This window comes from Myotis myotis, unplaced genomic scaffold (assembly GCF_014108235.1).
Source record: "Myotis myotis isolate mMyoMyo1 unplaced genomic scaffold, mMyoMyo1.p scaffold_m19_p_2, whole genome shotgun sequence".
NCBI lineage: Eukaryota > Metazoa > Chordata > Mammalia > Chiroptera > Vespertilionidae > Myotis > Myotis myotis.
Window position 1 is genome coordinate 127,593,816 of NW_023416324.1, and position 23,469 is coordinate 127,617,284.

Consider the following 23,469-nt stretch of genomic DNA (forward strand, 5'->3'; position numbering starts at 1 on the left):
AGTCAAAGACAATGCAATTTGGGCGCCTGAGCGACTTGCATAATGAACATAGAAATAGTCATCAGAGAAATTAATTTAGAAATAAATGATAATGTGTTTTATTCTTTAAGATATTAAGGTCAAAATAATCATATAGAATCAAAAAAGTTATGCTTAGTAAGCTTTTGGAGTTAGTTGATTTATGCTAGTAAAAGGATTTTGACCTTACAGAAGTCTATCATCTCATATTGAGGGAAATTTTTAATTTTATAAAAGCTTACACTACTCTTCATGTGTGCAGCATACTTCTGACAGAGCTTTTCTCAACACTTTCTCCCTATCCTAAGAATGATGCTGTGTAATAATCTGCATATCCATCATAGCCTGACTTTATGGTGATTCATTTCATCTTGCCTGTACTTAACGGTACTGCCCGTATTCTACAACTGTTATTTCCTTATTAGACATCACTTGTTTAAAATGTTTGACCATCATGATTAAGTTGACTTTAGCTATATTATACTGTGTGAACAGGCTTTTTGACATACACTTTAATGTCAATCAAAAATAGTTAGCTGATAATTTTAAAACTGGCTAAATATAGTGTAATTTTACTTTGAGCTACTTAGTAAGTGCTTTTTCAGCATTTGGAAATATTAGAGTGAATTTATGAATGCTGTGCTTCTCAAAAGGTGGCCTTCAAACAGCTTGGAGCAGAATCACAGAGATAATTAGCTCAAAATGCAGATTCTTCATTTCAATGCAGACTTATAAAATCAGAATTCCTGGATTGCAGGCCTAGAAATCTTAATGCTTTTGAAGTACCTCAAGTACTATTTAGACTCATTTTAGTTTGAAGATTCATGGGTTTAGAAACCAGTAAGCAAAATATAATAGATATTCCAGGAAAGAAAGGGAAGAGGTCCCAATGTAATAAACTTAGAAAATGACTTAATATTCTATGCACTTTCTAAGTCTCTTCTTAGGAGATTCTCTAAAACTGAATCAAAAGGGACCTTAGTGTTTAACATTTCTGAGAATTATTGCAAAAATTCCTTTAACCAACATCTTAGCAGTATTTTTTGACCACATAATATATTTTTTGTTGTTTATTTGTTTCATGTATTTTTCTATTGAACTCCATGGAATTTACTTTAAAGGTAAATTATACATTTAATTTAAATACTCTATTTAGTGTTAAAAAACTAATTTTGTCCTAATGGGTCATTTAACATAGGTTGTAGAACATTTTAATTTGAATGAATTAAATATTACCATGTAATACAGTGACTTGAATGATCTGAATTTAACATCTATAATAATAAAAGCATGATATGCTAATTAGACCAGACATCCTTCCGGGCGACCTTCCAGATGAAGCCAGAGCTGCAAGAGCTGAGTCCCTTGCACAAATTTTGTGCATCAGGCCTCTAGTAAATAAAATAAAAATGAAAGATTTGGGTCCCCTGAGTTTAAAGTCTCTGTATCATATGTGATAAAAATTAACTGAATGTATTAGTATTTAATGATTTTTTTTTATCTTCTTTGAAAGTGTCCTTGTCATCTAAATCTGGACCATGCTGGGCACTGTATTATATATAAAAAAAGAAATAGCATTAATAATACCTGTGTGTGTGAGTATATGCACAAATTGGAATTTTCTAAGTGCTGTTAAGTGTTTACCTCAAGACTCTGCAGGCCACACTATGAGACAGACATGGAAAGAGATAAAACAATTGCTCCATGTTGGTATAAATGATTGATAAATGCAAATAATCACACAAAAATTTGAGAAACTTTCCTTTTTACAGTTTCTTATTTTTTACAAAAAACAGCTTTATTGAAATATAATAGACAAAAAGCATTCTACATATTCTACATGTATTCGAAGTGTATGATTTTGTGTATTTTCACAAGTGTATATAACAATGAAACCATCACCACAATCAAGATAAGGACCATAATTTTTATCTACAAAAGGTTGGTCATACTCATTCAAAATCCTTCCCCCGACCCACCCACCACCTCATTCTCAAACAACCACCATTTTGCTTTATGTCATTATAGATTAGTTTGTATTTTCTAGAATTTTACACTAATATTATCACATAGTCTGTACTCTTCTTTTTCTGATTTATTTCTCTTGTAATAAATATTTCGAGATTCATCCATGTTGCTGCATGTATAAGGTGGTTTCTATTTATTTCTGATTAATATTTTATTGTGTACATCTATACTATAATTTGTTTATTCATTTACTTAGTAATAGACTTTTGGGCTGTTTATAGTTTGCAGCTATTATTATTATTATTATTATTATTATTATTTATTATTACTTTTATGAGTCATGCTTTGATATTATATGTAAGATATATTTGCATAAGGAGATCACAAAGATTTCCATAAGTTTTATAATTTTAGGTTTAAAATATATTTTGAGCCCGGCTGGCATGGCTCAGTGGTAAAGCACTGACTTATGAACCAGGAGGTCAAGGTTCAATTCCAGGTCAGGGCATATACCTTGGTTGTGGGTTTGATTCCCAGTGTGGGGTGTGCAGGAGGCAGCATAACGATGATTCTCAGACATCATTGATGTTTCTATCTCTCTCTCCTTCTCTGAAATTAATAAAAATATAATCTTAAAAAATTTATTTTGATGTATTTCATATTTTTAATATTCTTGTCTTTTATTTCTCTCAGCTGCATTATTTTAGCTTAGTTTTGAAAAATTGATTGATCTCATTCCAGTAGCATTTTTCTGGTTTGATCCATAGTATGAATGTGTGTATGTATTTATTGAGTTCCTCTAATCCTTTTAGATGGCTCTTTTCCCAGCCTCAGTTTCCTCTCTCAGATGCATCGGTCAGTACTATTTTGCTGAATACCGGTGTGGACACTGAAGATACCTAGCCTTCTCTCTTTGTGCAGTCCTCTCTTTTTGGTCCCCAGCCCTAGCAAACTCCAGCTACTGTGGCCTTCTCAGACCCCCAGCTCCACCTCCGTCACTCAGGCAGGCCACCAGCTGCTACATGGGTTCTATGCATGGTCCACAGCCTTGAAAACCTCTCAAGGCATTAAGCAGGGACTAATTTTAGGGTTCACCTCATTTGTTTTCCATCTGTCAGGGATCACTCTCCATTGCTATGATGTTCAATATCTTGAAAACTGTTGTCTTTAGATGAGAGGTAAAACTGTCTTCATTACTCCATCTAGGATGGAAGCAGAAGTCTTTTTGTCTTTGCTTTTGAAATGTAGAGAAATAATACTTTTATTTCAGTGGTAGCGTGTCTCAGTTTTGTCTGCTTGCTTGTTTTAGGTGATATAATAATCTAAAAAAATGAATATGAATGAGAGTGAAATGTGTCTGCTCACTTTGACAGAATATTTTAGAAAAATAATTTTGCTAGTTTTAAAGTTAGATTTATTATTATTATTATTTAGCCACAGAAATTCAGTGCTATTATGGGTTCTACACCTTGTGGGAATACAAATGGAAGTAATAGCATTTATACAATCAGTTAAATAAATATAATTATTTTTATTGGACCTCACTTATTATCAAAAATGAGCATTTTATCAACAAAGAAGTATTGTTTTAAACTTTGTTTAAAATTATATTTTAAATTAATGTTTTTAACTTAAGGGTTAAAGCAAGTACACACCTCAATAATTCAGGACTCGTCTGCCTATAAGCAATCTTGAGGTTATAATAAGATAAATATTAAGATATGTTAGCTTTTTAGCTCTCATCTGCTCATGGAGAGACTCAGCTGCTCAAATAGCTCCTCAGCTTGTTTCCTAAAGATCTTTTCTGGCTCTGCCATGCCATGAAAGACACCTCCCATTCTTCAGCTTTAATTTTTTCATGGAAATTCAATCCTTCATGTTTTTTGTGATATCTGGGGGGAGAGGATCTTGTTTCAATCAACTTTGGCTAAGGATTCTTTTTGGACCCAGGAGGATATTTTACAAAATTTATGAATTAGATCTTTCTAAAAATGATCCTTTAATTTTTTGATCGATAAAAGTCATTAGATTCAAATAGTTTTTCACAATATTGTGGCCTAATCGACATTTTAGTGGGGCGGTATCTAAGTGCATTGGTAACTCTTCTTCCATTTGCATTGGTAATGGGGAATTCTAGATAGATTATTTTACTGAAATTATTCTCTAGTGGTATAGATTAATGTTCAATAATAAAGTTCGAAGTCTATGATTTTATTTACAGAATACTAAATATTGTGTTTCTTGAAAGTGGTCTTACATGTAGTCTGCATCTTCCAAGAAAGTGACCAACCTTATGTTTCTTTCAATTCAATAACTCTTTAAAGTGTTCATTGTTTTTATACCTCCTAAATTGAAGCCAGATTCGCCATTTTTATTTAGCCTTTATACTACATTTTTGTTGAGAGATAACTAATATACCATCAATTTAGCTAAAGTTTTTAGTAATTTCACAGTTATATAACTCCCTTGTTAATTTTTCTATTTCCCCTCTCTTTTCTTCAGATTACATAATCTGTACAGATCTGATTTCTTTTGTTTCCTAACTACTTTTGAGTCCTCTACTAATTTTTTATTTCAATTGTTGCATTTTTCAACTCCAGAACATCCATTTAGTTTGCTTTATAATTTCTCCCTTTTTATTGATGTTCACAATTATTTTGTTTTATCCTTTTAAAGTATGGTTTCCTTTAATTTCTTAATGTGTTTAAAAAGAATCCTTTGAAGTCTTATTCTGTCAAGTTCATATTTGAGGCCTTCCTACCAGCAGTTTCTAATGTTTGCTGTGTGTGTGTGTGTGTGTGTGTGTGTGTGTGTGTGTGTGTAGGAGTCACACTGTCTTGTTATTTTGCATGTGATTTTTTTTTGAAAGCAGGACATTTATATAATATATTGAGTGACTCTGGATACTGATCTCATTCTGCAGCACACTGCTGTTTGCCTATTTGTTTGTTTGGTAACAGATGGGCTATTTTCACTGCAGTGCAAAACCTGTGATGTCACTCAGAGGGCACAGCCTTCTGCATGTGGCTAGTCAGTCTGGGAATGAGAATGGTTTCCATAGGGCTTTTTCCCTAGTGTCTGTGCTAAGCTATCTGCCTCTGTTGGTATTATGTATTGCCGTTCCCCACCACTCTTGTCAGCTGATTTCTCTATTGTTTTCAACAATATTCTGTGCATAAATTGCTCCAAATATGATCCAGTGAAACTGAGAACCCTTGCTGGAGGGTTCTTCTTTGCATTTTGAGGTCAGTCTCAGAGGTCTTCTTTGACTACAAGAAGGCTTTCTGGACGTTTCTTTCTCTGGTTTTCTCTCAGAAACAAGTGGCCTATCATTTAGCCTGATGATATCATGGAGCTGACAGTCTCCTTTTACTTGCTTACCATCAAATCTTCATAGTTTTCAAGAGGGCCCTAGGCTTGAGCTTCCCCACACTCTATTGCAAATATTTACCCTAGAGAGAGCTTTAGAAATCTCTTATTATGGCCTGCCTCTTCCCTTCGGCAAAATCTCTATGATGTTCCTCCTGAGATGGGGGCATGACCTGCTTCTTTTAAAGTTCACTCACTCCTCTGTAAAAGCAAGATGCTGGGAGAGCAGAGGTAGACTCTGTCTTGTTGGCAGGCCTCTCTGGCTTGAAACCTCTATTCATATGAGTGGCCTGAGATGTGAACTGTTAGGACTCCATATTCCTGGCCTACAAGTGGGAACTGGGTAAAGGAACAGAACCTGAATCTCTCAGCCACACTCCCTGCAATGTAGCCTCTGCAGCCAAATGCAGAAGTGAAGGGAATAAGAAATATTGGCTGCGTTCCTCTCCTGGGAAAATACTGTAGCCCTTGACTGGGAGCTGAAAAGGAGGAGAAGCCCCATCTTCTTGCCCTACATTCACTCAGACTGAATGGGGGTGGCATGGAGGTAGGAGCAGGTCATGGCTCTAGTGCCACAGACCCCACCTGTTCTTACTACGATTAAGTAGATTTTCTGGAGTAATTGGTTCTGCATTTGTTATATGCTCAGGGAACAAAAGACCTTAAATTTGTGTGTATGTTTAAATAATTTTCACCAGTTCTTATTGTTTTGCTGGAGAGATAGTCTGCAGAGCGCCTGTGCTGCTGTTCCAGAAGTCACCCTGGTTTCTTTTTTACAGTCATGTATTTTCACAATGTTGACTCATAAATTATTCTAATATCTTCCAAGTATCGCCCTTTATTTAGTCTTACAAATTATTTTGTCTCTCATTCTTATTTTTTTCAGAGAATAAATTTATATTTTATTGAACACTTAATAATCAAAATTTATTTATATTGTTTCCTTTAGAAGAAGCAAAAATATTTTATACTTTTCCTTTTTTTGAAATTATAAAAAATTTCAATTTTGTTCTTCCTCTTTTCTTTATGAACATTATATGAATAATATATTTTAAAAATATTTTATAGTTTGATATATTTTTAATGTAGTTATGTTATCAGATAATCAAATTTCCCTGTCACTCATGGGACCATGGTAGAAGTTCTTTGGGTGACACTGAAATAAGCATTTTCAGAAGTCCCATGGGAGGATGGGGTGTGGAGGACTTTATTTGTGTGGAGTTACATTTCTAGGGTTCCAAAGTCCCCTGCACCTTAATCCAGTCCTAGAAAAGGCACATCCAGGATTCCAGCAGAACCAGAAACAGGGCCAGTGTCCAAGTTTCCATTCCATGTTGCTGGGGTAGTTCAGCATTCAGGCTAATGAAAGTCTTTTAGTCCAACTTGTTGAGTCTAACATGGCCTTGCACTATGTGGGCACAGGGTAGCTCACCCCCCTGCCACAGACGAGCCAGGAACCCAAGCCAGGAAGAGAGGAAACTTCCATTGTTTGTAATTTTAAATATTCAGGTTTCATGCCCTTGCAGTGGCCACGCCCATCCTGACCACTAATTTGTTTTCAGGTATGACTGGCAGACAGGTAGGCACTCCCCACGTTACTCAGATCTTATTAGACACGCATCTAAACTGCCTTTGTCCAGTCCCTTTCCCCGTTGATCAGTGGGGAACAGACTTGGAGAATGGTAAATGTGATTGTAATGGTTTTCTGCCCATGTATTTTTATTGTTGTTTGTTTAATCCTTGCCTGAGGGTATTTTTTTCCATATATATCTATTTACAGAGAATGAAAGGGAGGGTGGAAGGGAGAGAGAGGGAGAGAGAAAAACATTAATGTGAGAGACACATATCAATTGGTTGCCTCCCAATGCTCCCTGATGAGGACTTGGGGATCAAACCTGCAACTGAGGTACATGCCCTTGAGGAGGAATCAAACCCACAAACCTTTGGTCTACAGGTCATCGCTCTAACCACTGAGATACACCAGCTAGGGCTCCTGCCCATTGTTAAGTGAAAAGAGCATGAGGGAGCCTAGTTATATACATTACAACACACTTGATCTTAGCCAAAAGGCCGAGGAGCGATATATACATTACAATTATTTCCTGCATATTAAAAGCTCACTGATGGACTAGCTTCATAGTGATCTAGCTACTTTCTGTCTTCTGCAACCAGCTAACTGCTTCTTCCTCAGTTTTGCATACCTTATATCTACCCAATGAATCATTCTCTCTTCTTAGATTAGCTAAATAATGACTTTCCTAGAACCAGCTGTGTGTGTTCCTGTATGTGTATATGTACTTAAGCATGTGTTTTTAGGTTCTATTTCATTGAGTTCTTCAAATTCTTAACTAATTAAGATGAATGATAGAAAAGTAGAATGATTTGTTAATTACATAGTTTCTATTTGGGGATAAAGTTTTATGCTTGCCACCAACAAATTAAATACTGTGGGGTCAGGTACTTATTCAAGTTTAATCACACGAGGCTGGAGTTCCATGTTACAGACCAGGGCAATTTAAAAGCAAGGGATGCCTGCAAAAGAAACTACATAGGAAAGGGATTAACTATTAAACCTGATTCTGGCAGACACTATGAATTCCAATTCATCAAGCACAGACACGATAGAGAATTATAAACTTATTTTCACATTTAGATATACTTTTTTTTACATTTTGTGACTGTAAATCTGTTAGATATAAAATATTAAGAAGTCCCTAATAAACTCCTTTGGTCTGGAATTAGATTTACAAAAGGCTGCTATTTCCTCCCCTTCATATATCACTCTTTTGATTTTTTTTTTAATTTATGAATAATTGGTACAATGTAAACTAAGCCCAAAGTGCCCAAGATAAACTCCATAAATTATGCAGGATATACCTTTATAAGATCATTAAAATTATGTAGGATACACCTTTATAAGATCATGAATGAGCTATGTAAGGTATATATATATATATATGCCTTGCTAGAATGTGATCATTTTCCTCATTTAACTTTTTGTACAGAATTGGGCATGGTGTCAAATACATGGTAAGAGCGCAAGGATTTTATATACAGAATGAGTGAATTACTTGAGTTATAAACTTATTTTCAGTTAGAATGGTCTCAGACTTTACCTTATTAATTTTTGAAGGCAATGACTTTTTTCTTTTGCTGGATGTTCTACTGGACTGGGCAAACCAAGTCTTAGTATTCTTCTATCACAGAAAAACTAAATAAAGAACTAAATACAGACTTAACCATTTAGATGATATTAATCTAAGATTTTACCTCAGTAATTTTCAAAGAAAATGACTACTCCTTACTGACTGTTCTCTTAGATTGATATTGTTCTTAGTGCTCCAAAATATTGTCTTAATAAATATTTAAATATTGTTCCTAAGCCATCAGCAGAAATTGAACTGGTCCAGTGTTTTTGAAAATGACTCTTCTAATTCACTTTGTTCTAGAATGATTTGTGTAAATCCAGAAATCACTGATTAATATAAAGGTAATGCTATTGAATATGGAGCAGCAGCCAGATTGATATAGAAAAATAGATGGAGCTTAAAGTAAAATTAGTAAGTGCATTCTTTTTATAAAGCCTTTCATATTTGCCAATGATGGATTGCAAACTTTTAATGGGCCTTTAGCTATTTCAAAGAAAGAGTCAAAATCAGTTAATTATCATATTCACAAGTCAATTGTACAAAAAAGGTTTAATGTTTCCTGGTACTGACAGTCAGGAGAGGAAATTCTTCTCTGAGTTCCTAAGTTTTAGACAAATGCATATGCTCTGAATTACGTTGGCCCCAGATAATGTAAAGCAAGGTTTACTATGGTACCTTTGAATGCAGACCTGTGGGATAGCACTTAAGAGGAGCTTGGTAAGAAGTATAACGCTCCGCTTGTCTAAGTTCATTGAGAGGTGCTTTAGAATATTTAAATCAATGAAGTACAGCCATTCACCAGTTCTTCATAAATGCTGTTTTGCTCATCTGAGCTTTTGAAATCTATTAACAAGAAACTGATTTTCAGTAAAATTCTTTGTCAGGTAAAATAGTTATTCTGTGTTGCTGGTTAATAGTTGAGACATAGCTTGAAAGCCAAGATTATGACTGTCACTCTATAGGAAAAGGATTTCTATAAATCTGCCCCTTTGATGTTGAATGAAGGAGTACTCATAGGCTATGGTGTGCTTGCCTCAAGAGTTTGTTTTGCAGTCCTTCCCAATGAAAAGGGATTGTGGTTATCACTTTAAAGGTCTACCTTGTAAGTCTTAGCCTCAATATTTTTGGTCTGGAGAAAGTTTAAAGCTGATATAAAATGTAGTTCTTACCTTGAATATTAAAGAAAAATACTTTGTAAAATACATTTGAATACTTAAATTTAAGAAAAAATGCAATGACATTTCCTCTAAGACAAGCTGGTTTTAAAATATGCATCTCAGTTACTGAATAAGTTAACGAGATAGAGTTCCTTTATGACAATTAAGAAAAAAAATGGTTGTTTTGTTAGTTGTCTTCTAAAAATAATGTATTTTGTTTTCAAAATGTTGATCTATAAGAAATGTATATCAACATAACTTTTGATCTATAAAACATTTTTAAAGCAGTAATTACACAACATACCCAATTGTTCAATATGGTCACTCCATGTTTTTGAGGAGAAAGCCATAGTATCTCATATAATGCTCCCATTTTCTGTTTTCTATGGTAATAGTTTATGTAGCCAGCTTACTAACAATGGTGTCAAATCATTAAAATGCCATAATAATAGCAGTATGGATTCAGAATAAATTATTTAAATTCTCCTACTAAAATTGTCATCTGGTCCATCAAAATATACTTTTACAAACTTTGATTATGAAAATAACAGTAAAATTCAAGTTCTATATAAGCATCCCTATCTGTGGCATATACTGAGGCTTTGAAGTGGCGGAAGTGAATTCCAAAGAATGATAGGCCCAAATAGGTCAGAAGTCACATAATATTCTATATGATTTCTAAGCGATATCTTCAGATGATGAGAATATATAGCATTTTCAGTACTCGGAACAAGACAGAAAATGTATGTCAGGGCTGCATTGTTCCCAGTGTGGCCTATTGGTCTTATAATGGATTAAATGGAAACTGACCCATTTAGGTGCATGTTTGATCCAGAGGGCTGCCACAGGATGAGGGCTGGTTTCCATTTATAAAAAATGAGAATGTCTCTTTCCAGGTCTGTTAAAATGGGATCAAAATCACAAAAGTAAAGAAAGCAAATATATCAGAATTATTAATATATCTATTAACTATGTGCATGTGAAGGTGTCTCCTGACATCTGATATTTTATGGAAAGATTTGTATGTAAAAAGTCGAGATGACCCTTTGCTTTTTTTCTTGACTAACCTGACTCAGAACTTGTTAACTTACTGACTGGGGGGGAGAGGGTGTCCAACAGTCTGCCTTTTTTCCCCCCTACTGTAGCTCTTGATGAGATAAACAACCAAAAATCCTAAACAGAAGCAAGTTGCTATCTACAAACCAAATCTGATAAATTTACATAATATAAAATTTGTATATTGTTTTTGAGACTTCACCAAGAAATATCTATAAAATAAATTATATTGAGACTGAGGCCTGTTGCATGAAAAGATTCATGCAATAGGCCTTCCCTTCCCCTGATGCTGGCACCAGTTTTCCTCCGGCACCCGGGACCCAGGCCTTCGCTCTGGCCAGAGGTGCCTTCAGTCTTCGCTCAGCTGCTTCGTGCCTATGTATGCAAATTAACCGCCATCTTTGTTAGCGGTTAACTTGCATATCTTGCTGATTAGCCAGTGGGAGGCGTAGCGAAGGTACGGTCAATTACGATGTTTGTCTATTTTTAGATAGGATGTACACTTAAGGGATATTCCTAGGAAGGTTTTTAAAAAGTTTTTTTTATAGAAATTTTCTAATATCTGCAATGTAAGTACAAAAACATAATAGATAAATCCCAACTGCCACCCACCAAAACAACCAGTGTTCTGATTACTAAGGGACAAGTACTTAAATGTCCAGACCCTGGTTTAGATAAAGAGAGGTGCCTACAAAGATTATGAAGCAAAGTAATCCTTTAAACTCCTCTATTTATTATTTGCCCTCAACTTTTGCTAGCCATTACACCAATGCATGATATATAACATGTTTATTTTGAAAAATATAAAAAAGAAGAAATACATATTTTAAAATAGTAAAGGTAAAATGTGAGCTTAAGAAAAGAGGTGTGAGAGAGAGGGAAGGAAGGGAGAAAGAAAAAAAGCAACAGATGAAGGGGGAGGGATTAAGGGAGAAAGAGGAAGCAAGAAAGAAAAGAAGATAAGGAAAGAAAGAAAAAAGAAATGAAAGAAGAAAGGTACATGTGCAGAGTAAGTCTCAATATTCCAATATTCAGTCTTTAACGTTGGTTATCATCGCTCGTTGGATATCACTGGTGTCCATGTATCTGGTGTCTGCTCTACCCTTGCTCCAAAAACTATGGTCCATGAGCCAGCAGCAGATTGTCAGACTCCACATCACAACATATTTGGTCCAAATCTGCATATTCAAAAGATATACAGTGCTTAATAAGTACATTCCAACTTCAGAAATATTGCTCTAGATCACAATGTCCAGTAGTGGCATGACACAGGAGAAAAAAAATCCTATCTAATAATAGACAAAGATGGTAATTGACCGTACCTTCGCTACGCCTCCCATTGGCTAATCAGCGAGATATGCAAATTAACCACCAACAAAGATGGCGGTTAATTTGCATACGTAGGTGCAAAACGGCAGAGCGAAGACTGAAGGTGGCTCCGGCTGGAGCAAAGGCCTGGGTCCCGGGTGCCAGAGGAAAACTGGTGCCAGCAGCCAGGGGGAGGGAAGGCCTATTGCATGAATCTTTTCATGCAACAGGCCTCTAATACAATTATAAAACAGACAGAACATGAAACAAAAATACACAGGGAATCAACAAATTAACTATGAGACAAAGAAAATTTCTGTTTATCTATAACTGTGTGATACATCAGTTATCTTATAAAGCTAGAAAGTGAAAAATGAAATAAATTTTAAGTACTATATTGTGTCTGTTTCAGAAGGAAGTGGTCAGCATAAAATATGGGAAAGATAGTATGATTTGCTCTTTGCAATGCATTTTCCCTGTTCATTTTATGCCTACTAGTAACCTAATAAGCTGTCATGTAAGCTAATATTAAAAGCAACAAATTATACTTTTGTTTATTTTATTTAATGATACTCATTAAAATTTTATGTTACATACAATTGCTATCAGATTTTATGTGGCCAATTAATGTTACATTAAATTGCTTTTGTACAGGGAACCAAAATAGCTAAATGAAGCAGATGTGTTCTTCTTAAAAATGCAGCTGTTATTATATTAAACAATTAGCACCAATATTTTGGAATAATACGTTAGATGTCTATAACAATTATAAAATTGGTTTCCACCCTAGCTGGTGTGGCTCAGTTGGTTGGAGCATAGTCCTGCACACCAAAGTACTGATGGGGTGGCCATAATAATCTGGCCACTGAGTATATATATATATATTCCAAATATTCAGGTGACTACCATATTTTCTTTACCAAAGATGGAAAGTTTCTCACCTTAGGTATTCTTTAGCAATTATGTCCACCTCACATCGCTCATTTTAAAATCTTATCTCAAATAGTAGATTGTACTTTCTTTTAGGCTGAACTAGGTAGTTGTGAAAATGCTCTTCCCAAATATGCTTGTGGCTCAGAGAATTAAGATTATTCTTTCATAAAATTGAAATCTGCCCAGCTGACACGGCTCAGTGGTTGAGCATTGACCCATAAACCAGGCGGTCTCGGTTTGATTCCCTTTCAGGGCACATGCCCGGGGTTGTGGACTCAACCTGCAGTATGGGGCATGCAGGAGGCAGCAGGTCAATGATTCTCGCTCATCATTGATGTTTTTTATCTCTCTCTCCCTCTCCCTTCCTCTCTGAAATCAATAAAAATATATTTACTTAAAAATATAAAATACAATTGAAATCCAAAGAAGGGAGATTAATAATGTAAAATGGCCTGATTTTTAAAGGGGAGTATAAAAAGCACCTCTCACTAAGGAATAAAAGTGTTTTGTCTTGCCCTATTCTTTCTGCATTTAACTTTTAAATTTTATTTTTGTCAAGTAGTGTATTTTTATTTTCTCAAATTCAAATGTATTAAATGTTAAACTAACAAATATTTGCTTTTAAACGTTGATAAATATAGGAAGAAGGTGCATCCACTAAGAGTTTTGAGTAAATGGGACAGCGTTTTTCCTCAACTATATTTAAGATCTTATTAGAATGGTATCTTAACCTTAGTCCTTCATTTTGATTTCTAATTCATTAAAATTGCCCTCTTCTTAAATGGAATGTTACATATTGAAGGAGACTGTCACAGAAATTTTTAATTCATATTTTATTTTCAGATGTAAAATATTTAAAAGAAGAGGATGCAAATCGCAAGACTTTCACTGTCAGCAGCACACTGGATTTCCGAGTGGACAGGAGCGACGACGGGGTGGCGGTTATCTGCAGAGTCGACCATGAATCCCTCAATGCCACTCCTCAGGTAGCGATGCAGGTGCTAGAAATACACTGTAAGTAAAAGCTCTTTCCTCCCCATTTATATCGGCAGCAAATCTGCTCATCTACATTTAAAATCATTTCAAAATTAGGTAAAGTTACAGGAAATGTACAGCAAAATGCAGTAAAAGTACCCTCAAATAGCATTAATCATGTTCAAAGGAAAGAAGTTCTTGGCTGACTATCATTACAGTCAAGGAATAAAAATAAAGGTGGCATCAAAAGGTTAAAACTCCTCATTACCTTCCAAATAGTGAGTGACTTGATGTCTGTGTGTGCATCTGAGTAGGGGAGGAGGAGTGGTAATTTTGGCAGAATCAGAGAGTTAGGAGTCTGAAAAGGGCATTGATGAGCTTTATTGTATGTAAGTAACTGTTGCATGCAAACGTGGCTTTCTATCTGTGCTTTTAAATTTAGACTCATTTCTTTTACTTTCTCTATGAAATATACTGTCTATATGACTGCAAGAATATATCTAGCTAGCATGTTTACTTTATAAATAGCATCATTATTTACAAGTGATAAGAACAAAATTATTTTGATGACACCAATAGTTCAGAGGCAGTGCTAAATGCTTTGCTGGCATCATCTCATCTCATGTTATCTGTAAGGGCATCAGTTACTCTAACTTTAGTCACAATTTACAGATGAAGACACCAAAGATTATACAGGTTGAGTCACTTGGCCAAGTTCACACAACTAACAAATAGTGAACTTGTAATCATAACATTTTAATTGTTGGCAAGGTCCTTGGGAGAGGTGATCTATAAATATTTATCAAAATGAAATTAAATGAATTGAAATAAGTAAGATAATGTGGGAAAGAAAAAGAGGAGAACACAGAATGTTGTATTTCTGAATTGGATTACTTGATTTTTAAATATTAGAGATTTTTGTTTGCTTTTATCTATTAAAGTTATAGATTGAATGTAGAAGTGAGATGTAAAATCACATTAAATACTAACATTTTAAATATAAGTACTGGTCTTGTAATATGTCTCAAATTTTGTTCTCATTTACTTATTTATTCAACAAGAAGTTTTTGAGTGCCTACTGTGTAACAGATATTGTTTGGACACTGGGGTTGCATTAGTGGTCAAACAGAACAACAAAACAAATCAAGATTGTCCCCAAGCGTCAAAATCACCATCACCACTAACAGCAATAAACTTTTACAGCACCTGTTCTAGGTAGGAATGACAGAAAAGCAAAATAAATGAATACAACATATATTATGTTATGTAGTAATGTATATGGGAAAAATAAATCAGGGGTGGTGATAAGGAGTTCAATTGGAGAGGTGGGAATGGGAGTCAAGGAAAGTGTGTGTGTGTGTGTGTGTGTGTGTGCGCGCGCTGTATATATACATATGTGTAATATTATATATACACATACACACAGAGAGAGGGGAAAGCAAGTATAAAGACCATGAAAAAGGAGCATCCCTTTATTTTTTATGTTTCTATAAACAGCAAAAATATCAGTGAAACTGGGGTAGAGTGAACTATGGGAAAAAAAGAATATTATGAGATAATTTCGAGGTACCAGGGACCAGACTTTTAAAAATTATTCTTGATAGAAAAAATGTTAATCTGATTATGATTTTTAATTATTGCCCATCATGGTTTAAGTATTCTTAGTTTACTTGATGTTGAAATTATTATAATTTTAAATACTTTTAATTATATTACATTAATTTTATCAATTTTCTTCCTGTTCTCATTGAAACATGTTCAGAAGCAAGCACATTTCATAGCTCAACCTGAGGTTATCTCCAAATTTCAAAATTTATTTGCTGTGCGACCTTGGGACAATTATTTAAAATGCTTAAGGTTTGAATATAAGCTAGAGAATTAATTTCCATGAGGAGCAAACTAGACAAATTAAGTCAAGATTATGACATTAAATAAAAATTCAACATATGTAAATTTAAGCCCCATTAGCAAAATAGCATAGACTGTGTGGGTTCTAAACAACAGAAATATATTTCTTTTTTATTTTTTTAAATATATTGTTGTTGATTTCAGAGAGGAAAGGAGAGGGAGAGAGAGATGGAACCACCAATGATGAGAGAGAATTATTGATTTGCTGCCTCCTGCATGCCCTCTACTGAGGATCGAACCCACAACCCGGGCATATGCCCTTGACCAGAATCAAATCCTGACCCTTCAGTCCACAGGGTGAGGCTCTATCCATTGAGCCAAACCAGCTAGGGCCAGAAATGTATTTCCTACTGTTCTATGTGCTAGAAGTCCAAGATCAAGGTTCAGGCACATTCAGTACTTGGTGAGGGCCTGCTTCCTGGTTCATAGAGGGCTGTCTTCTCTCTCTGTCCACACTTGGCAGAAGGGGCTAAAGGAGCCCTCTGGGCTCTTTTTTTATAAGGGCACTAATCTCAGGCATGACCTTCAAAAGGCCACACTCCCTAATATCACATTGGGAATTAAGTTTTAATATATGAATTGCGGGGGGAGAGGGGGGCACAAAAATGTTTAGTCCATAGGCTCTTTTCTCTTTTTCTTATTTCATAAACATGTCTTTTAAAATATAAAAAGTTATATACCAGGTGTACTGGTTAATAGTGCAGATTTTGTAATCAAAGAAAACATGATTTCAAGAGAAACATCAAACATGCTTTATTCAATGTAACGTCCATCGCTAGCTACACATTTCCCCATCTTCCAGGTAATTTGTGAATGTTGTTTTAATAGAACTTTTCCTGTTTTGAGGCAAACCATTCAGAGCCCATTTTTTCACTTCTTTGTATGTTTTGAAGTGATGCTCAGAAAGTGCGTGCGTACAAGTGGTGATCTGAAGGAGCAAGTTCTGGTGAATACAGCGGGTGGGTGAATACTTCCCAGGCAAGATCTTTTAATGTGTCTTTAACTGGTTTTGAAGTGTGTGATGGTGTGTCATCATGAAGCAAAATTACTTTGCCATGTCTTCTGGCCCATTCTTGTCATTTTACAATCAAAGCATTGTTCAAATTGATTATTTTTTGTCAGTAGGGATCAGAATTAATGATTTCAGCTGGTTTTACAATCTCATAATACACCACACCTTCCTGATCCCACCAAAAGGCAGCGATTTGGCCTTGCAGTCAGTGTTGATGGTTGACCTGGATCAACACATGATTTTGTGCATTTGGGATTCTCAAAATAAATCCACTTTTCATCACCAGTCACAATTCGATGAAAAAAAAAAAGACTTTCCTTAGTGCCGTTGAAGCAACATTTTACTGATGACTTTTTGGTTTTCCATTTGTCTTTCCTTCAGTTGACATGGCACCCATTTTCCTTTCTTTAAAATCTTTCCCATTGCTTGTAAATGATTAGAAATCGTTTGCTGAGCAACGTTTAATCTTTCTGCAAGTTGTTTCTGAGTTTGACAGGCATCTTCATCTAATAATGCTTGCAATTATTGGTCTTCAAACTTTTTCAGTTGACCTGGACGTTCTTTGTTTTTAACATCGAAATCATCACTTTTAAAGCATTTAAACCAGCGTTCACAAGTATCTTGAGATGGAGCATGTTCACCATAAGCTTCCCAAAGTATTCAGCAGCACTTTTCTTCAAAATAAATTAATAAATTATAAGTTCCTGCAAATGCTTTTTTTTGGCACAAAATTCGACATTTTTTAGTGTAAAAATATCTATGATGTTAACACCTTCAGCAAATCTGACATATGAAGTTTTGAAGCCTGTTGTCAATACAACTAAATAGCATACATATCATATTGCATATATATCAACTCCATCTATTGAAAAAAACGTCGCATTATTAACTGGTACACCTTGTAATTTGATATACTGAGAGGATACAGATCATCAGCATCTTAAATATTTTTTCACTTACACATCAAGCCATATAAGACTGTTTAGAATAGTATTTACTCACTTAGCTATAATTTTAAACATATAAAATAAAATTATAAAAATTGGACCATAAGGCATGTTGGAGACTGCCAGCCAAAGATCATTGGACATCTACCAAATCAGGCTTATTTAGTGGCTATGGAAAAGAAGAAAGCTTACCAGACATCTCTGAGTGCATGGTAAGAGCTAGGAGAGGCTTTATAACTAGAATTAGGAGAGGCTTGTCCTGAATATTTTAAAAAGGGTTTTGGAGTTGGATGCTGTCAGGATTGGGAGAAATCTAGTAATGAATATGTTGGTAATTTTTACCTAGAAAGCAAAAATATTAAAGCAGAATTACATTTGCTATTATAAAGATGAAATAGTTAATATGCCATTTTTTATTGTTGCTGAGTGTCCTGAGCTCTATCTTGTTTCAGATCTGGTCATGGAATAGACTTGCCTTTGGCTTATTCCACTCCATAGTCACAGAATGGCTTCATCTGATTATTGTTTAGATTCTTGAGAATTGTTTATATTTGTTGAAAATATTTCAGCTTAGTTATCAGATGCCAATTGTCAGCTGCCAGGCATTTTCACTTTCTTGGGAGTAAAACATGGAACTATTATACACTTCCTAGGCATTTTTAGCTGTTCACCATATTTTAATATGCGTTATGAATCAGACTTTATGGAGGAAGCCAAATGAATTGCCTAATTTTTTAGAACACTTTATGTGAAAAATGTTATACTTGCTGGCCAATTAAAAATAACAACTCATTCTATCATGATTTAATATGTAAGTGCTAGAAGGCAGAGACCAGATCTATTTAATTTTTTTTCCCCCTCGCATCTAGCATACCATCATTCGATATGTGAAGTTAATTACAACTAACTGATAATAATGCTATATATTCCTTTAGTGGTGCAGAACATTTCCCATAGATGAAATGAGGGGAGGAGAGTGGGAAGGGGACATTTATCAATGGTCCGCATCAAAATTAGAGGAAATGGGTATCCTATATAATAAGAGCTAATATGCTAATGGTTGTCACACACTCATGCCATCACAATCCATCACCAGGAGGCTGCACGCGCAGCAGGCACACACGGGTGGGTGGGGCTGAGTGCACGGGGAGCCCTGGAGGCAGGTCCCGGCAGCTTCACCTCCATGCGGTGAGGTGGGGGGTCCCTCAGCTTGGGGTCTTCTGGCTATGACCTACCTCTTTGGGATAATCCATCGAGGATCCCTGGATGTGTGGGCAGGGCCTACCTCTTTGGGGAGATCGATTGCAGGGCTGCAGCACTGTGAAAGGGCATAGGCAAGGCTGGGGAACACCCCCAGAGTGCATGAATCTCATGCACCAGGCCTCTAATAATCTTTATAAACATCTAATATCTCAATGGTTGTTTTCAGAGACAGTAGATTGTAGATCGACTTAGGTGCACAAGGGCAATATATATGATATGGAAATTTCCATGGATACACGTGGAGGAAACTAGGAAGAGTTCTTTTTAAAAACAGAAGGTGGTTAGTTTAGAATTTATGGGACATTGATTTAGGATTTCCGCCTTGTTTTACAAAATTCCTATGAATATTTGCAAAGATTGGCTCAAATAAAAAATTTTTAGTTTATTTGATCTCTAAATCAGAAAAGATGGTATTTTTTTCTGTGGTGAGTGACAGAGTAAATATACATCTCTAAAATAATGGAAAGTTATGATTTCACCTGAAATAAAAATTCTGTGTTATTGTGGAAAGGCAAGTTTGATGAGAAATCAGAAATAAGTATTGAACACATAGTGTCAAGGAGCATGATGAAAAAAAATATTAGGAGAAATTCCATTTTTAGGGCTAAATGTTTTAACTTTTTAATCTTGCAATATACAATTTAGAAGGACTCAGCCTATAAAATATATCACAGCAACTTTTATGTCTTTATAAAATATTAATCATAAATTTTACTGCCACTATGATGGAAGAGAGCTTCTTTAAACTTGAAATTAAAGAAAATGTTGACTTTTCATTGTGAACCACAAATGCCTGCACACTTCACATAATAAGTAACAACATAGTTTACACATGAGCTGTGGAAAAAGCCACATGCTTTTTATAAATTGAAATTCTTATTCATCTTTCTGTTTTTATGCACATCTGATCAAAACAATAACTTTTTTCTGATTTAATTTGTAGAAGAACAGGTTGTATGAGTCAGATTTTAGATCATTCTTAGTAAGAATGATGTATTTGTACTAACAGAAAAAACTATGCACAAAACAGAAAAGAAGACAATAGATCAACATTTATTTTCTTTATGTGACATTGACAAAATTACTTCAAAAAATCAGCTGTTATTGAAAACGAACAGCACAAGAGACAGATTGGAACATTTTTTTTAGAATGAATGTTCAATAGAACTTTCTGTGATGATGGCAGTGTTGTATATCTGTCTTAAACTAGTAGCCAATAACTAGCTATACGTGGCTACTCAGCACTTGAAGTGTGGATCTTGTTACTAAGAAATTGTGCTTTAAGTTTTACTTAATTTTAATTGATTTACATTTAAATTTAAATGGCCATATATGCCCGATTGTTACTATATCAGATACCACCACTCTAGATGATTTCATCATAAATCAATTACCTTATGTCATTTCTTTTAGCATATTTGGGGATAATTGAGTTAAGGATGAGTAAATAGTGAAGTAATTATACAATGTTGAGGTAGCAAGATTTTTATAAGAAATATAACACCACTGTATTTTTATAATATATCTCATACTTATGAGTCGTAATTGCAAAGTAGGATAATTTTAAATCTTTTTTTTAAGTGAGATTTCTCTTTGATTTTTGGAAGACCTCTAAAAAAAAATAATGCAAATAATGAAATATATTTTCCAAAAATACAACTATTTCAAAAAGTAACTCAAAACTAAAACTGAGGCCATTGGGCTCAAATATTATACTGAGCATTAATCTTACATTTCTTTTTAGGGTGAACATTTTTCTTTATATTTTTAAAAATAAGACTCATGATTTAAATAATTATTACAGAATTATGGAAAGTTTTATTCTGGCCTCCAAAATACCTTTTCTATTTTCTTTGTGATGCCTAAAATTTTGTAATTTGCTATTTAGTTTTTTGTTTTAAGTCTAGGTTGTTGACACTGGAGCCATTTGTGGGTGGTGGAAGTCTATCGATTATTTGAGGCAATATGTTAGCTGTGTCCATAGAGGGCTGGGCTGTGCTTTTACAAGACTACAATGTTTAGTGTCCAAATACAGGCTGACTATCTCCGGGGTGAAATATAAACTTCTTAACAGATTATATTTTGAATGCAGTGTGACCTTGAAAATCAATATTGCATATTTTAAAGTTGAAGTTCTGAAGTCAGATAAGGATAGGTTGGAACTCAAGCTTTTCTTTGTGACTTCATACTACTTAGCTTAAAACTCAATTTGCTCCTCTGGAAAACATACCTACTTTATTTTTTTGGTAAGCATTAAATCAGAGAATGCATCATAAATGCTTGGCTTTTTAGTATTGTTTTTAATAGAGAAGTAATGTATTGTTTCTTATGAATACAAAGAGGTCTAGCTAATACTTCCTATTAGGTCTATATATTGTGGAGGAAAATGGAAAAGCTTGAGAATGAAAATAATACAAGTACAGATAATATAAAGAGACTGTTTTATTTGTGATTTTGCCTAGGAAACATACTATTCACTATCACTGATATAAATCAAACATATTTAGCGATATCAAGAAAATAAAAGCATTTCTTAAATATATTTTTCTTTCTATTCATAAAAACTATACGTAAAATGCCATCATCCTAAAGGAGAAAATTCCTGGAAACTATGTCTTGTAAGTATGCAGTTACAGTTTCATTTGACTTTTATAATTACCTTTTTATGATGATGATTTTTCACTTTCAGATGTTTACCAAAATGGTATGGAAGGTGACATTTTAAAGATTAGATAACGTGTGAAATAAAAATAGACCCAATGATTGGCAAACACGAACTAAGATAACTCTGCACCAAGCTGCATAGTTTTTTTGGGGGTTGTTGTTTTGTTTATTTTTTAAAATATATTTTATTGATTTTTTTACAGAGAAGAAGGGAGAGGGATAGAGAGTTAGAAACATCAATGAGAGAGAAACATCAATCAGCTGCTTCTTGCACACCCCCTACTGGGGATGTGCCTGCAACCAAGGTACATGCCCTTGACCGGAATCGAACCTGGGACCCTTGAGTCCGCAGGCCGATGCTCTATCCATTGAGCCAAACCGGTCAGGGCAAGCTGCATAGTTTTACCTGTCATTACATTCGACTTAACCTATGCAGTGCCTATTATTGTTGCATGTTTGTTAAATCAACATTGAAAGCATAAACCCTTCCATGGCAGATTTATAAAAACTAAAGCAACTTTGCATTCATGTGTTCATTTAATTATTTACTATTTCTTTTTCTGTCCCCATGATGAATTTATTGCATGGTGCCTTTGATAGTGTTTATTTAAAATTATATCAAAAACATGAACAGCTTTAAGATGCAGCCCAAGGACCACTCCCAGTCTTGCTGCAAAGCGCTGCAGCAGGAGTCCCTCAATGGTGGCCAACTGAAGAACCCAGAGCAACTAGAGAAGAAGAAAATCCCACCATAACTCTCATAGACAACTGAGAGTTTGTTTGTTTGTTTGGCTGTTTGGCAATGTGAATGGGAAGCACTACATTCAGGAAAGAGCCCGGGCCAGGAATCCAATGGCCTGAGTTCTGTATCAGGTTCTACACATAACTGCTATGTTTCCTTGTACCTTTCTGAGCCTTAGTTTCTCCCATCTGCAGTTTCTCATTTATTCAGCTTGAAATGTTTGGGACCACAATGGATTTTGATTTCTCATATTCTTTTTTAAATGCTGATATGGAGCCCCTCTCTTTTTTAAAGAACTTTCAGAAGTGCCCAAATGCCCTACCTAATGATGAAATTCAACAAATGACTTTCTGATGCCTTTTCCTAAGTAATCCATCTTTAGTGCTCAAGCTATCAAAAAGTTAAATTTCTCTCAGCCCTCCAAAGCAAAACTAACCTATCAGCAACATCAAATCAAAACAGCAATTTATATCACTTTATCAGGGCATTAATAAAAAAAAATTCCATTTGATAAACTTCTAGATTTTATTTATTTTGTTGTTTGGGTTATCATAAATTTCTAGATTATAAATTTCTTTATTTCTGAATATTTTACAGTTAATTATAATAACTTAAATAAGATATTGGAGAAACAAGGATTTGAAACTAAGATGTAAGTAAGGATAATAAATGGAATATAGAGAAAATGCACTTAAAATTATGCACTGTAGAGCTTACAATTTAAACGATTTATGAAATAGAATATAAACAAAAATATGGAAACATTTACTCTCTGTAATTTTACTGCTACCTTGTCTTCTCCATAAGATCTTCCGGTGGTTCAACTTTATAATAGAGATATTTGGTTTCCAGTTGCTCCCTGATCCATTCAGTTTTACACATGGCCAAATAGCACTCTAAAACTTAGTTCTGAGCCTGATAATCACTTGGTCAAAAACTTAAGGAGATTTCTTCTTGCTTTTATGTGATAGTCAAACTCCAGCCTAACATTCAAGGCTTT

At 34.7% G+C, this 23,469-nt stretch overlaps 1 protein-coding gene across 3 annotated transcripts in view; it reads left to right on the forward strand.

Annotated features, from left to right (window-relative positions):
• The window catches only part of CADM2 (cell adhesion molecule 2), a 1,212,655-nt gene that overhangs the window by 1,043,202 nt on the left and 145,984 nt on the right, over positions 1-23,469 (forward strand). For all 3 annotated transcript variants that reach the window (XM_036349671.1, XM_036349668.1, XM_036349669.1), the window contains one exon: positions 13,802-13,972. In XM_036349671.1, the coding sequence (XP_036205564.1) occupies positions 13,802-13,972 (171 nt within the window). The remainder of the gene's footprint in view (positions 1-13,801; positions 13,973-23,469) is intronic.